This window comes from Pseudochaenichthys georgianus, chromosome 8 (assembly GCF_902827115.2).
Source record: "Pseudochaenichthys georgianus chromosome 8, fPseGeo1.2, whole genome shotgun sequence".
Lineage (NCBI taxonomy): Eukaryota > Metazoa > Chordata > Actinopteri > Perciformes > Channichthyidae > Pseudochaenichthys > Pseudochaenichthys georgianus.
The window spans coordinates 18,941,818-18,957,201 of record NC_047510.2 but is presented as its reverse complement, the minus strand read 5'-3'; the positions used below and the strand labels follow the sequence as shown (position 1 = coordinate 18,957,201).

General features: G+C 39.5%; 2 protein-coding genes across 10 annotated transcripts; one reads left to right on the top strand and one right to left on the bottom strand.

The window, feature by feature from the left end:
• Nucleotides 1-146: 146 nt before the first annotated feature.
• On the bottom strand, nucleotides 147-7,191 carry angptl6 (angiopoietin-like 6). 9 transcript variants are annotated; one of them, XM_034088370.1, is made up of 8 exons: nucleotides 7,150-7,180; nucleotides 4,528-4,706; nucleotides 3,522-4,017; nucleotides 3,314-3,451; nucleotides 3,016-3,217; nucleotides 1,864-2,057; nucleotides 652-922; nucleotides 147-558 (listed from the first exon to the last, which is right to left on the bottom strand). In XM_034088370.1, exons 3-8 carry the CDS (start codon nucleotides 3,990-3,992, stop codon nucleotides 374-376), a joined length of 1,461 nt encoding a protein of 486 aa, XP_033944261.1. In that variant the 5' UTR covers nucleotides 3,993-4,017; nucleotides 4,528-4,706; nucleotides 7,150-7,180; the 3' UTR covers nucleotides 147-373. The 9 variants fall into 9 exon arrangements, with proteins under 9 accessions (XP_033944261.1, XP_033944262.1, XP_071060122.1 ...); XM_034088371.2 differs by having other exon boundaries at nucleotides 4,528-4,615; nucleotides 7,150-7,167; XM_071204021.1 differs by lacking the exon at nucleotides 7,150-7,180 and adding an exon at nucleotides 5,579-5,700.
• Nucleotides 7,192-8,382: 1,191 nt separating this feature from the next.
• LOC117451696 (suppressor of SWI4 1 homolog) lies at nucleotides 8,383-15,018 on the top strand. The gene is made up of 14 exons (XM_034090092.1): nucleotides 8,383-8,586; nucleotides 8,895-9,065; nucleotides 9,213-9,314; nucleotides 9,436-9,486; nucleotides 9,687-9,857; nucleotides 10,074-10,150; nucleotides 10,358-10,465; nucleotides 10,593-10,716; nucleotides 10,801-10,879; nucleotides 11,073-11,202; nucleotides 11,334-11,497; nucleotides 11,581-12,000; nucleotides 12,057-12,100; nucleotides 13,937-15,018. Exons 1-14 carry the CDS (start codon nucleotides 8,572-8,574, stop codon nucleotides 14,885-14,887), a joined length of 2,607 nt encoding a protein of 868 aa, XP_033945983.1. The 5' UTR covers nucleotides 8,383-8,571; the 3' UTR covers nucleotides 14,888-15,018.
• Nucleotides 15,019-15,384: the final 366 nt, after the last annotated feature.

The following is a 15,384-nucleotide window of genomic DNA, read 5'->3' as shown; positions in this document are numbered from 1 at the left end:
CGGAAATGTGTCCCCATAACCACAAATTCCTCTTGTTGGAGAGCTTTGAAAAACCCCTTTATAATATACTATTCTTCCTCAATATTTTTTGTCACATTCACAGTATATTATCTATTCATTCATAAAAAAAATTGCAACGGACAGAATTAGGCTTATTTTTTTATTAAAAAGCACAGAGCAAATTGAATTGAAAGATTCAAGTTGTCAGGAAATTGCAATAACGGAAAGATGTGTCAACACAGAACATGAAACATCAAACACACTGGCTCAACACTGTACAGGGATAACACTGAAATATATTCTCTAGGCCCTCTACATTTATCTGCATCAGTTCATCATTATTTCCTTCTTACTTATTTATAATGCAACTATGTTATTTGGGTTTGATCATTATGGAAACTCGTTTGAGGGAGTAGGACCCTCCGTGGAACTCGGCCCAGTAGACCCCATCCTGGTAGCGGCTGCGGTAGTGTCCGCCCCGATACCACACACCATTCAGATTGGAGTGGGCACACTTGTGGTACCACCAGCCTCCTTTTTGGTAATGAGCACAGTTACCTGGGGGCACAACAGAGGAACAGGCTTATAAACAGTTCAAGTCAGAACACTAACAGAGAGCTAAGAAACAGGAGCAGAAGGAGCTATACAGACCTGTATAGCTGTCCTTGTCTCGATCCAGAGTGGTAAAAGCCTTGTTGTTGTGCCATGAGAGGGAGTCCCCTGCGTTGCCTTGGTATTGTCCTAACCGCAGTCGATACCAATCGCTCTCCGGTTCCAGGTGGAAGCTGTCATACTCAGCATAAACCTGCCGGCCCTGCCAGTCCTCCATAGCCACACGAAGCTTATACTTGGCCTGTTTAGTCAGCCAGTAGAGGTGTTCAAGGCCGAGCCAGTACTCTCCGTCTAGGTTCCCAAAGCCTTGCTGTAACACACCCACACAACAATTTAATTAGGAGGAAACCTCAGAGTCTGAAAAGTGAAGCCACTGTGAAAGTGATTTGACTTCCATTAGGGGGCATCCCACTGGATGTAAAAAATAACCCTGTTGCATAGAAGTCTATGAATACAATTATTCTCATACCTCATAAGATATTTTCAAGCTCATGATGTAAAATGCTAGTTTTGCGTCTCTTTTAGCAGAGCATGAATTTTATTTTCTTAAAAGTTTTTTCCATTTGAAGTTTAAAAAGCAGCTGTCTTGTGATTCACTAACATAGTTGTCCAGGTTGGAGCACTCTCAATGTTTTTGTCTTAGAAGATTTACGATTTTACAGTTTGATTTCAGTTTAAAAAACTGTATTGCACTTGGTTAGTTGCCTAATGTTTTGTTCAGAATACTCAGTTCCCCCAATTGTGTCATTTCTGGTTCTTAAAAAAACCACATGCCTCTAACAAAAGAATGACAAACCTGAAGTTTCAAAACCATAGTCCTCAAACTAATTTTGAGGACAACGTTGTCATGTTGTCAAATCAACAATGTTGAAATCATGGTTCCTATGTCAACTTCCGGTAAACATTGTATGGGTTATTCCTGACGAAAAGTATTAATCATGTGTAGGTCTTTTTTCCCTAGCTCTAGCGCAGCAGGTCACATTTTCATTTATATCGGATTAATTGAAACAAAAATGGGTACATGCATCTCAACAACTATTGGATGGATTGCTAAGCCGTTTACTATACACAATTATGCCCCCCTCCAGAAGGAATAGGAATAGAATAGGGATCCACAACATGGGGGATCTTTAATACATTGTCTAATGACTGAATATTTGCAAAAGCAATGACATTCCCATGAGCCTGCTACTTTGTGTTTGTTGCTAACTATCAAATGTATGTATTCTAATAAAATAAACTAAGAATCACCTTATACTGTTCCCAAGTCCTGAAGAAGTTTACAGAGCCATCCTGTCTTCTCTGGATGACCGTCCACCCTCCCTCATCTCGACTCTGCTCACACCAAGCCTGCAGCAGGCGGTTGGCACTCTGTGGTCGGAGCAGGTAGATCCCGCTGGTGGTCTCCCCTGATTCCAGGACATGCTGGCAGTCCCGCCACGGCCCTGATTTATGAGAAAAGGATATGTAAGCATGTATGGGTCAAGAAGGAAATACAATATTCAGATATATGTTGTCATATCATATTTGATTTTGAAATACTTTAAATAAGGTATTAATATAGCCAAGCGCTCAGTTGGAGTGACTTTGTTTGGGGAGAAAGAAGTGAAATCCAGACATAATGGATCTCAATCTGTAATTTTTCCTTCTTTTTTTGTAACAGTAAACCTTTGAAATAAGTAACTGAGGATTTGTCCTTCGTCAACGTTGTTGCTTTAAGACAGAGTTAAACTCAGTAGCGACAATTTTGTAAAACACAAGGGTGCCGGTTATAGATAGTTTACGGAATTGTGTTTATTTTAGCATCAGGAAGATCACAAAATACACGGCAACTCCAGCTTATCTTTTGACAGCTAAACCATTTTTCTCCCAACACATGCTTAGTGTCTAGTGTGACAGAGATAAGATAATCTGCCTGGAGAAAATGTATACATGGAGAAAAATCTCCCACACAAATGCCTAATTCCCAACAAGCATGAGTAGTCCATACCTAGTCGCGTTTACATAAGATGTGACAATGTACGTCTTTGGTCTGTACTTTGAGCAAGAACTGAGGCACTCACAATGTGGAGTCCCTTTGTTCTTGACAAAGATTATTAGACGTCCTCTACTTTTTTATTACAAGTATTCCAGTCCAACTATACATTAGTCGTGTCATTTGAAGCTCCAACAAATGCTCTGGTTCACAAGGGTGTCTTCATTATAAAAGTCCTTCTGATAAGAGCTTCTAGCTGTTTTTGACATTGTTTAGGCATTCCCAGCGAGATAGGCCTCCTACCGTCGGGTCACTGACTCTTTCAGCGTCTGCTTATCTAAGCTGCTAAATAACTCCAGCAGAAGATTGATACGCTTAGAGTTTGAAGTCTGATCGAGTACTTCAGCTGTGAGTCGTGCTTTACATACCTGGTGTCTTTGTGACAGGAGAACTAATGAATGAAGGGTCTGTAGGAATGTTGGCTGTAGTGGTGTTAAGGGATACAACTGTTTTTTCCTGCTGTGGTGGAAGAGCACTTTGGTCCCTTTGAACATCATTGGTAATTTCTTTGGCTTCAGAGCTGTAATTACGATCCACATTAGGCTGGCTTTTTGGTGGTTCACTTGTCACCTGTCATGACCAACACAAAAACAAAATACCATGGTCAGTTCCAGTGGAGAAATCGAGTATAAATGTGCAAAAAGCAGACCCCATTTTGTTCCCTACCAGAGGAGCCTGCGTGGTGTCCCAGCTCTGGCACTGCTTCTCCAGGCGAGCAATGATTTGGTTCTGGGAGCTCATCATGGAGGTGAGGACTCCATATTTCTTCTCCAGTTCCCTGTAGTTACTGGACACCTGGAGTGCCTGACATGTTGTAAGGATGAGTTTCATTACAATTAGGATGTTGCTTTGCTGTGACAAGGAGTGAGGTTACCTGTGTTGTAGCATTTAGCAGGAGGGTCTCCACCCTTTGCTGCTCCAAAACGTGGTCTTTCTTGTGTATGACTTCATGAAGCAGCTGGGCGTAGAGCTGGGCAATGCGTGAATTCATGCTGCTGCTTTCTTTTTGCAGGGCTCTTACCTCCATGGCAAGAGACCCCTCCTGCTCCAGTTTGCCCTGGAGCTTCTCCATCTGCTCCTGCTGCTGCTTGAGCTCAGCCCGCAGCGCTGCCACCTCCGACTGGTTGGTATAGGACGACTGTGTGTTCAAACACAGAGCACCTGTCAGTTTTTGCTGTGGGACAATGAAAGTGTAGGAGCAACGGCCTCCTTTTGTTTCTGAAGATCGCGAGGAACGTTTCTGAGCGTTCTCGCCATGAGTCCCCTCCTTACGTCCTCCGACCCCTGGTATGTCCAGACAGAGTGTTAAGAAAAGAGTCAAACCTATTGTCCATGTCTTCTCCATGAAGGTGATGGATTCTGTGGACACCCTGGAAGTGTAGGAGAGGACATGATTACAATTTCCACTGCAGTAACAACACATGATTCAATTACTTAAACTATGTCTTCATAGTGCTGTGGGTATTGACACCAGATGTTTCCTTGGAAAGTAGCACATTTCCCCCTGGCTGGAATTTATTAGCAGGTCAACAGTGAAAGGACAATAGTCAACATCAACCAGCCAGAGTCAACACACCTCCATCACACGTTCAACAGAAGAGTTAGCCCCACATCCAACCACAACAACCACAACAACCACGGTCAACACCATAAACACATGAACCCAATTAGGTCAACAAGGACATCACACACAAGAATCTCCAGTATACCTTTCTCACAGATACAGAAGTATACATCTACACTTCAAAATACTTTTGTTCAGAATTAACTCTCTGGTAGGATTGATCAAATCAATAAGTTATTTCGCAGAGTGAGACTTTGTATGCCAACGCATAACCAGTACAATTCAGTCTACATTCAAATGTATTACATTGCCTTACCGTAGCAGAAGAAAAAGGCTTCAGGACGTCTATGTTCTGCTCCAGTGTGTAGCTGCAGCTCCAAGGACGCACATATGTAAAAAAGAGGCTAACGCTTTTTTTTTAAATCACATGTTAAAAGGGTAACCAAGAGGCATATCAACAAGCAGCCCCTTCCAAATGAACAGTTGTCTGCAGTCCTGTGTGAAGTGAAGATGTGAGCAGAGAAAATTAGGCTCACAAATGTATCGGAAGAAAAGAACAAGAATTGCACTCAAGTTTTGTCAGCAACTAGACTGCCCCTTCTCTCTCAAGGATCTGTCTCAGGATCTCTGAAGAAGAGACATCTAGTTACAAACTATCCAAATGACGCCTCCCAGTACCTGCTGTTTAGCTGGATGTCTCCTCCCTCTGCCATCAACCTGCTCTGCTGCCACAGACTATCCTTTAGGAGTTGAACTAGTGAGGTACTCAAATACACTTGTGTGAAGTAGGGATGCAAGTTATGATTCTCTATAAATGGTTTGTTAATTGTGTCTATAAAATGTCAGAAAGTAACGACAAATGCAGCAAAAAGTACTTAAAGTATTAATTAACTTTGTCACATTTTGTATATTAGAAAATATCCCATGATATTCTCAATGATAAATGTATATCTATGCATCCTTTAATGTCACGTTTGGTTGCGGTGGCGCTTGTTTCCACTATTTTCTCTACTAGTAGCTTTTAGCACTTTAATCCATGATAATGCATCTTATAAAGTGATCATGTGTTTTATATGTACTGTAAAATCGTAGTCTGTAAAGTAACTGCTGCTGTAAGAAAAATGTTTTTATTAGTCTAACAATTGCCTCCTAAATATAGTGAAGTATTAGTACAAAGTATAATAAAATGTAAATACTCAAGTAAATGTACCTCGGAATTGTACTTTCAAGTCTGCAAAAATTTGCAATTTCTGTTTCAGCTTTCATTTGTTGAACAAAGAAATCCAGAACTGTAAATACTTAAAAATATGGACCTGGCCTATTATCTCACGCCAAGCAATTGACCAACTTTTTTCCCCACTACCTACCTGTGTGAGTTGGCATTCTCTTCTCTGGTTTACACGAAAAGCAACAGGAGATCTCTCCTCAGTACCACCAAGGATTACAAAAATCTGCGCACATGTGTCTCCGTAGTACGGAGCCCCTAAAGGGACATGGAAAAAAAAAAAAAAAGAGAGAGACAAAAAAAAATAAAGTCAGGATAACGGATTCGTTTCTCGTCCGTTATCCTGACTTTATTTTTTTTTGAGAAAGTTAACGATGCACCAAGGAGCAAGTGGAACACGAGACAACCATTTCATTGCAGACTTTTATGTTTACGTGGGGAAATGACAGTGCATACATTATTTGAGATATATTTTGAAGTCAGACTTAATTGTATGGACATTTCGGCCAGGGGTGTAGAGCTATTGGTTTAAGCACCGGATTGGCAAACAACAGGAGAGTCTGTAAACCAGTCTGCTTTATTGATCTATGAATTATGTCCGTGACTCTCAGAGTACCTGCTGCCCCGCAGCTATCACACACACACACACACACACACACACACACACACACACACACACACACACACACACACACACGCCGGTACCGAAGTGGGCCGCCCGTTGACAGTTTACGTGGGCTGGGCTGGGTGCGAGTAGCGGGCTGATTTTTAGTCCCAGTCCGCCCATAGCTGTTCAATGAAGGTAAACACAGTGTAGGCGGTGCGTAAAAGCTCTTTGAGCGCTGGTGCTGCTCTTCTCTGAGTTACACGTCCCGCTGCCTCCTGGAGTGACCACACACCCCTGGCCGAAATGTCCTTAAAGTGAAGTCTAAGTACGATATATATCTCAAATAATGTATGCACTATAATTTCCCCACGTAAACATAACAGTCTGCAATGACATGGTTGTCTCGTGTTCCACTTCCTCCTTGGTGCATCGGTAACTTTCTCAAAAAAAAATAAAGTCAGGATAACGGATTCGTTTCTCGTGCGCACGAGATACTAACCCGTTATCCTGACTTTTTTTTTCTCCCTCTGTCTTTTTTTTTTTTTTTTTCATGTCCCTTTAGGGGCTCCGTACACTAGCTTTTAAGTAGGCAGAACATATTTACAATAGCAATTATTTGAATGCTTATTGAAATGTAAGTTAGGTCTAATATTTAAATTGACAACAATTCACAGTCATCTATTGCTAACTGCGTTGATGGTTGATCTAAATGTAGCCTTCAATTCACAACTAAACATTTTCTAAACTGCATTGATGATTCAGTTTTTGCATGCCAGTTCATTTTCATTCTCAATGCATCTTTTTTCTTTAGTAGAAAGTTTAGTAGAAAACATTTTATTTTTAACTCCTTGCTATATAAATGTACTGTGTTTCTACTTTAATGTGGCCCAATTTTACAATAATTAATTAAATGGATTCTTAAATTATTTTGTTAATAAATGATTATTTAAATAATATAATTGTCTGTCAAATTTTGTTTTGCATTAGTAAATAAAATAAAAATGCACAGAGTGATAACAGTGATACTATGTGTTATAGAGGGTATTTTGCCTGGATATGATTATAGGTGTGCCTTGAGATTCAAAAAAAAATTGAAAACCACTGACCTATAGAGTATACAGCAGCAAAAGGGAAATCCATTTCATGCAATAAATGTTGTGATCGGGGAGATTCAACTGTATTGCACTGGTCACACCCAATATGTCATATGAAGGCACATCCGGTGTTGGGTGGGGACACGATGTGAGTGAGATAACAAAAAAACACAAAAAAAGCAGCAGATACTTTTGACTTTTAAATTGCTAGGACAACTGTTAGGTGTTTGCATGTGAAGCTGATGTTACACCATGTTCTTTGGCCAGCATTGTTGTCGGTAAACACTTGAAATACTATCTTTGATATTACAGCAGTCTTGTAAGCTGTAATAGCTGTTACTAACAGAACTACAGACATGTCAAAGATCCCTCAATGATGGGGTGGAAGTGTGAAACCTAAAATTAAATTCTTGTTTGTGATAACACAGCAGCTGACAATGTAAACTTGCTGCCATCTTAAGGAGATAATTACAACTTGTGATTTCAATACCTCCTGTACTTAACAGTCTAAAATAAAACATAGCTTTTGTTTGACTTTGTTTAATTTTTACCTCCCTGCTCTCTGTTGCCACTTTTAAATAAAGCTTCTACAGACAACTCTCCTTTCCTCTTAATACTTGGAATGTGTTCATACAATTCTTAATGGCTTATTAATAATAATAATAATAATTGAAATGTCATGTTTCATTTAGGTCAGTGCTTATCTTGACAAAATCATGTATTTGTGTTATCCTGCTTTTACAAGTTTGTAAGATGTATGATTGAATACTAAATAAATGGAAAAATATAAACCTGAGGCATTAGTGACCTCCTCATCGCTGGTCGAGATGAAGCATGAAGGTGTCCCTCTAGTTATCATAATGAGGAACTGCAGAATTAAAACACTTGCTTAAATATTAATTTAAACAATGCAGCAGGCAATCACAACTGAACAAAATTGATATTCATTAAGAAATATTAATTGTTTGCTGTTGCTTCAAATCTAAAACTCCAAATGTTTATTGAAAATTGCAAATGGCAAAACAAGTGGCTTACTTGGGATAGTGCAATGAATGACAAAGGCACACTTGTAACTATAAGCGGTCTTTTTGTTTTCATTGTACTTTTATTTTAAAACGTGTAAATTGCCTAGGTTATTATTATAATCTACCTCTCTGATCATGCTGAGGGACGCGGACCCTTTTTCTCTAGGAACTATTTCATAACACGTGAGCAATCACCCCGGACACATTAGTACGTGACACACACCAGCAGAACCACCATGTGGAAGGCGTCGCGCTGTCTTCGCAGTTGAATCCACGATGGTTTAAATTGTTGTTGATTGCATTGTACGGTCATAATGAACGTACTTGTTTCGATATAATTAATATAGAGTTGCAACTATCTATGTTATTATTGTTAACTAAATATAACTGCTCTACATCTCGTTGAAAAATGGGGAAATCAAAGGTAAGTGACGGCCTGTGCGCATGGGTTAGCCTTAAGGAAAGATAGCTAAACTTGTATTTATATTTGAGTCTATTTAATTAATAAACATGTGATATATCTTATACGAGAAAGATAAACCTCAGTTTGTGGTGGATTTGTGTAACTGTTAGTAGAGCTAGTTAATCGTGTATGTTAGCTTACTTTTAAAAAAAATCTAATTAAACTGTAAACTCATCGTAATTCAAAGCAAAATCAAACAATAATCTGTCAAGTGTCATGTAACTAAATGTATTCATTATAATTAATATATTGCTGTTGTGTTTTTTCAGACCAAGAACCAAAAGAAGTCCAGAGCCACAGCTAACCATGTGGCCGAGGAGATTTACGGAGCTATCCCCCACTCCTTCGTGTTTAACCGGGGACAGATCGGGAAAAACGTGGGTCAGCTCATCGAGGATATGCGGAGAGTCATGGAGCCCTACACTGCGGAGTCACTGAAGGTCGGTGGGGTTTATTTGAGCATTTTTAATGAAATGTGTATATATATATATGAGCTTTTTCTGATATTTGTAATCTGCAAGTATCTTTGTCATTTCCTCTGCTCTTTCACTTCAACTATATCTAATGTTGTTTTTTCCTTTTACCAGGTTAGGAAAAAGAATGTGCTGAAAGACTTTGTGGCTATTGCAGGACCTCTGGGAGTAACACACTTCATGATATTCAGCAAAACTCCCACCTATGTAAACCTGGTAAGATTACATAAATAACCTTTTTTTTTTTATAACAGCTCTTGGGTGCTGAAGAACTTTTTCAGTTTTGTCATGATTCAGCCTGATCCCCATCAAACCATTTATTTTTTTGTGCTTTCAGAGACTGGCACGACTTCCGAAAGGTCCGATGCTTAATTTCAAAGTAGTCAAGGTAATTGTATGAACTCATCCTTGAAATAGAAGTACAAAAGGAAAATGGGCTCAAATGATGACAATTTAGTATGTGACTGTAAGTGATGTTTTCAAAGTAAACGCACTGATGTGCCCAAACTGCCAATGTAATGTTTAACACTTAAATGTTTCCATACATTTTTGAGGACTCTTTTCTTCTTTTTCTAAAACTCTTTTCAGTACTCCCTTGTCAAAGATGTGGTTTCATCTCTGAAGAAGCACAGGATGCACGATCAGCAGTTCACACATCATCCTCTATTAATCCTCAACAACTTTGGATCTGATGGCATGCACGTTAAACTCATGGCCACCATGTTCCAGAACATGTTTCCTTCCATTAATGTGCACAAGGTATGTTTCTTTTTTAACAATAATACTGCCTTTTTGTGGTTGACTCGAGATTTAAAGCCCTGTTGGCATCATGATGATCGTATAGTCTTCTGAGATTTCCTTTGAAGATGAATCAAAAGTAAACGCTATCTGATTACTAAATCTTTGAGCATTCAACATTGTAAAAATGTATAATGACTTCTTGCAACCAAAAACAAAGATATTGTTGTTTTCCAGGTAAGCCTCAACAATATCAAGAGGTGTGTGCTGCTGAATTACAACCCAGAGACCCAGGAAATAGAATTCCGTCACTAGTAAGTACTTTTTGTTTTTGCCCTGTTTGCTCTAGCAAAGGGCTTGACAGCAGAGATGTTGGGCTCACATGATGACAGATTTCGACATGACTGTTCAGTGATGTATGTTCAAAGTAAACGCACTGACGGGCCTCAACACAATGACCATATTTATTTTATTTGAGTAATTGTTAGACTGACCCACATGATCACGTTTCCAACCTGCAGCAGCCTGAAGGTTGTCCCTGTGGGAATGAGCCGTGGAGTCAAAAAGCTGATGCAGGAGAGGTTCCCCAACATGGCCAAGTTTGAGGATATCAGTGAGCTGATGATGAAGTAAGGTCCTTTTCAAAATGCTTAGTGAGATGTAGCTGTTCTAACACAGGGATTCAAGTTATTTGTTTCCTTCTGCAGAATTGATGATTTAAATCTGATCAACTATTGTGTTGTCTACAACTCTCAGGGGGGCAAACCTTTCAGAAAGTGAGGCAGAGCAAGACGGGGAGCACAACATAACTGAACTACCACAGGTCTACTCTGGCCGAGGCAACATGGCCTCCCAGCAGAGCGCAGTCCGTCTGACCGAGGTGAGCATCCTGAGGAAGTAAAGCTGTTAAAAACAATCTTGGTGCCTGAGTGGAACCTGAATTGTTGCACTGTGTTCTCCTCAGATTGGTCCTCGCATGAGCCTGCAGCTGATGAAGATACAAGAAGGCATGGGAGATGGGAATGTCCTTTATCACACCATGAGTGAGTGCACTACTGTCCTTTTATTCACCTTTCTTTGTGATATATTCAGATGCACATGATGACAAAATCATTATGAATTCTGTGATTTATCTCTAAAAGTAAACGCTTACTGATGCATCCAAAGTGTACACAGTATAATGTACACTGGGTATACACTGTCTTTTAATTTGAAGTTATTTTCTGTGTTTGCAAGTCTCAAAGACGGAAGAGGAGATACAGGAGATCCTGAAACGAAAGGAGGCCCAACTTAAACAGAAGCAGGCCCGCAGGAAAAAGCAGGAGCAAGATGTTGCTCATAAGAATGAGAAACGAGAAGACCACAAGTAATATATTCTCTTTTTCTTTTTTTATGAGCTTTTAAGATGGAGCTGACAAAATGAGAATATGACCTTGTACATTTGTCAATGTTTTATCTGGTTAAAGTATTAAATGGAATTTCTTTACCCTCTGACAGGAAAAAGAGCCTGGAAGGCATCAAGAAGAAACGTGCTGAAGAGGAGGCCGAAGAGGACAGTGAGGTAGAGGATCCTGGGAATCAAGATGTCCGGCCGGCTGCTGTTGAATCTGATGATGAGGTGGAGTACTACAGACAGGCTGTAGGACAGGATCCCGATGAAGGTGAACATAATTGCTGTCCTTTAAACCATATGCTCCTGGGTATTTTTTGGTTTGTTTATTGACAATACTTTTTTTCATTTCAGACATGTTCCCAAGTACCAAGAGGAAGCATAGTTCAGAAAGGACTCATGGACCTGCAAAGAAGAGGAAAATGTCCCCCGGTAAATCGTTTGGAAAAGACAGAGATTCTAAATCGCCCAAGACAAATGGTCCAGGAGGACATCGGAGAGACGGGAACACTGGAAAGGGATGGAAGAAATCGGGGGACGGGGAGAAGCCATATGGAAGGAAAATGAGTCCTGGTGGAAAGTCATTCGGAGCAAAGAGAACTGGCGATAGGGAATCATTTGGTGGGAAGAAGAGATTTGAAGGGAACAAATCGTTTGGTGGAAACAAAAATAAGGACAGATCTTTCAATTCTAAAGGTCCAAAAAGCAGTTCGGCCTTTAGGAAGAAAGGTGCAGGAGCAAAGCAAGGCTTCAAACAGAGGAAGGGAAAAGGCTGAGCCCCTCCCTCTTCTTTCTGGACATTAAATGTGTTTATAATGCTTGACCACCAGGTGGCAGCAGCGAGCCACCAGTGCCTCAGCAGAGAGTGATGCTTGTGAGACTGTTTATTGCTGAAAATCAGCAGAGGAATGTTCTATATTTTTCACACTGTATAAATGAATATTGAAATTGTTCCTGTTCAATAAAATGTTAAGACGATTGACTTGGTGAATTGTATTGTAGTCTTCAGGTGATCAGTGCAGTCATTTATTTTCCTTCAGGTTTGTGTAATAATTTGATTGTCTTTACATTTCCATTCCATAAGGCAAGCAACGTTTTGTATATTGTATATTATATACCACATTCAAACAAGATAATGTAAATAACAATACAAATAAAAGCATAAGCACAGTGCAAAAGAAACTCATTGCAACATGTAATTTTTAAAAAGGCCAAGAGAATAAATAAAAGTAGACTCAATGGATATAAAATTGGGGTGCTGGGTAAGATATGAATAATTATAATTTGATGGATGCATGAGGTCTATATGAAAAGGTCTCAGATTTAGCATTACAACTCGCGTTTATTGCCGAAACACAGCATTTTAAGAATGTGTTGTCACTACCTGATCTTCCGGGTCACTACTTATTCAGGATCCCTAAAGGTCGCACCCATTTCTTTTTATTTAGTTTCGCTGATTCTCCATCCGTGCCTTCATTTGAGGAATTGATTGTAAGTAGCTAAGCATTATATCTGATCAGTATGCTATAGGTTACAGTATTGGGGGTGGGGGGGGAATTGTATAGCACACCAGGCATTTATCTTCTTTTGGATGTGTAAAACTAAACTGGTCTTATGTTAGTGCGTTTTTATGGAAAGCATTTAATAGGATATAGAAAATGACACGGTAATATGTAGCAGCTCACTTTCACTTCAATGTATTTCAGAGTAAATGCAACTTATTCAAAGTGCGAGTTTGTCTCAAACCAAAGTACAAAATGGAAATGCGTAGGCCTACATGTCTTCGAATTATTTTATATCTCGCTCGGATTTTAAGTAGCCTCGAAACTCTATTCACAGAACATGTAAATTACGGTTTAAAAAGCCTTCCTAATTTAAAATATGTTTCAGCAACACGGAAGACAATTGACCTTGTGCTCAGTGTGCTGTTACAATTGCTCCTGGGGGCAGATGTACATTTTTTTAGTCAGACTGATATTTAAAAAAAATATTTTACGGGAGCTGCCAGTCTCTGCCTCACTCCCGTAAAACAACGAAAAATCAAACTAACAAAACGTACAGACTTTTTTTTATTAGGTTTTCTCGTTATCCGTCCTTTGATTCAGACAACAACAACAGAAAAAAAGCTCTGGTTTTCCGTTTTAAATTAAAAAAAAGGCTTGTATTTCCGTTTTTTGGATTTTGGTTTAAACGAAAAATCAAACTGACAAAAAGTACACGGACCGTGTTTGTCAATTGCATCGGATGTGTGTCTTCAGTTTTGCTTCTTCAAATTGCGTGTGTGTAAGAGGAAGTGTCTTGAGGTTGATAAAAGCCCTGTGACAAACTCACATTTCTCATCTTAGATTCAGATGCCTAAAGTGATTATGATGGTGGATAACCTTTTTTCAGTTTCATTACAGATACCACAAAGGGAATGAACTCATCTTATGAGCCACTTTACAGAACGCTGCAAGCCGAATCCTTTCGGTAAGATAAAGCTTTCATCATTTAAATGTCCTCTTTTCTAAATAGACATAGAGAACATTTCATATCGTAAAAATGGTTATCTGCATAGATGTAAGCTTACTTCTTATAATTAACTTCACAAATATAAAGTGCACTTAAACTTACAAAAAGAGAATATGACTTATTGCAAGTCACTGAATAAACATTCTTCAATTTACAGCAATGGTACGATCTGTGTGAAAGAAGCTTGACAACAAAATAACCTTCAGCTGAGATCAAGATGGAGAAGAACTCCTTTCACTGTGAGGGGTTTCAAGTGGCTCTGCTGCCCTCGATGTATGGGGTGGAGTTCATCGTGGCCCTGGCAGGAAACATGTTTGCCCTGTGGCTGCTGGTGGTCAGAGAGAAAAGGAACTGGCACACTGGGGTGGTCCTGTCCTGTAACCTGGCCATCAGTGATCTGCTGTATGTCCTGACCTTGCCTTTGCTGATAGTCTACTACTCCCTGGGGAAACACTGGGTCTTCGGTGATGCCTTGTGTAAAATCGAGAGGTTTCTTTTCTCCTGTAACCTGTATGTAAGCATCTTTTTCATCATGGCGATAAGTGTGAACCGATGTGTGGCCATCGCTTGTCCCTTCTTCACCCGGTCCTATGTAGAGCCTGCCCACGCCAAGGTCGTCAGTGTCATCATCTGGATTGTTGTGGGAGTCATTTCCTGCCCTGAGTTGAAATTTGCCTCAGTTAACTTCAATGTGCAGTTTGTGCACAATAACAACACTCTGTGTGTGTCCGCCTTTCGCAATAATGAAAGTCCTTACTTCTACTACAAAATATTCCTTGCTGTGTTTGGTTGTGTTCTTCCCTTTGCTGTTACTTTCACTTCCTACTTTGTGTTTATTTCAGTGATTTGGAAAAATGTCAGTATAACCACCCTGGAGAAACGCAAGATAGGCCTGTTGGTCGGATCAGTGATTGTGCTGTATGCCATTTCATTTGTGCCTTACCACATCCTTCAAATCTATCACTTGCATCTGAAAATCAATAAACAAACAAACTGTTGGGTGTACGACATGTATCAGGTGTCCAAGGGACTTGCAACTCTGAACATGTGTATCCATCCCATCCTATACATGGCTTTGTTTGACAGTATAAGAGTAGCATGTTGTGGGAAGAGCTCAGAGGAAAAACAGCTGGGGGTGATAAGAAAGTAGAGCTGCTGATGCTTGATAATCCACACAATGTCATGCTGTAAAACTAGCTTTTATTTTGTGCGTTGTTAATGCTGACATTTCTTTTTATATTAACTTTGAAACAAAAATAAATCATCTGAAATAAAGAATGACTTGTTGTTGTAGGGTGCCTTGTTTTTAGTCAAGTCAGCGTTGTTGGTAGCAGTACGTTTCATTACAGAGCAAACTCCCCACTTTTACATGATTGAACAGTGGACCTTTTGATAAATAAAGTTTAAAAATCAGTGTAATAAATTAAATGAAATCAGTCATCTCTGTGATGAATTCTTCAAAAATGTTTAATGAAGCGATGTCGACTTATGATATCCTAATCACATAATTGATATTAGTTTAGTAGGCTATAAGGTATTCAGATAGCCACAACCCAAAAAAAAAACATAATACACAGAATCGTAGGAACATAAAACATATCAGCAGAAATAGTTTTTCTTTATCTCCCTGAAAGTGTGAGCTGAAAT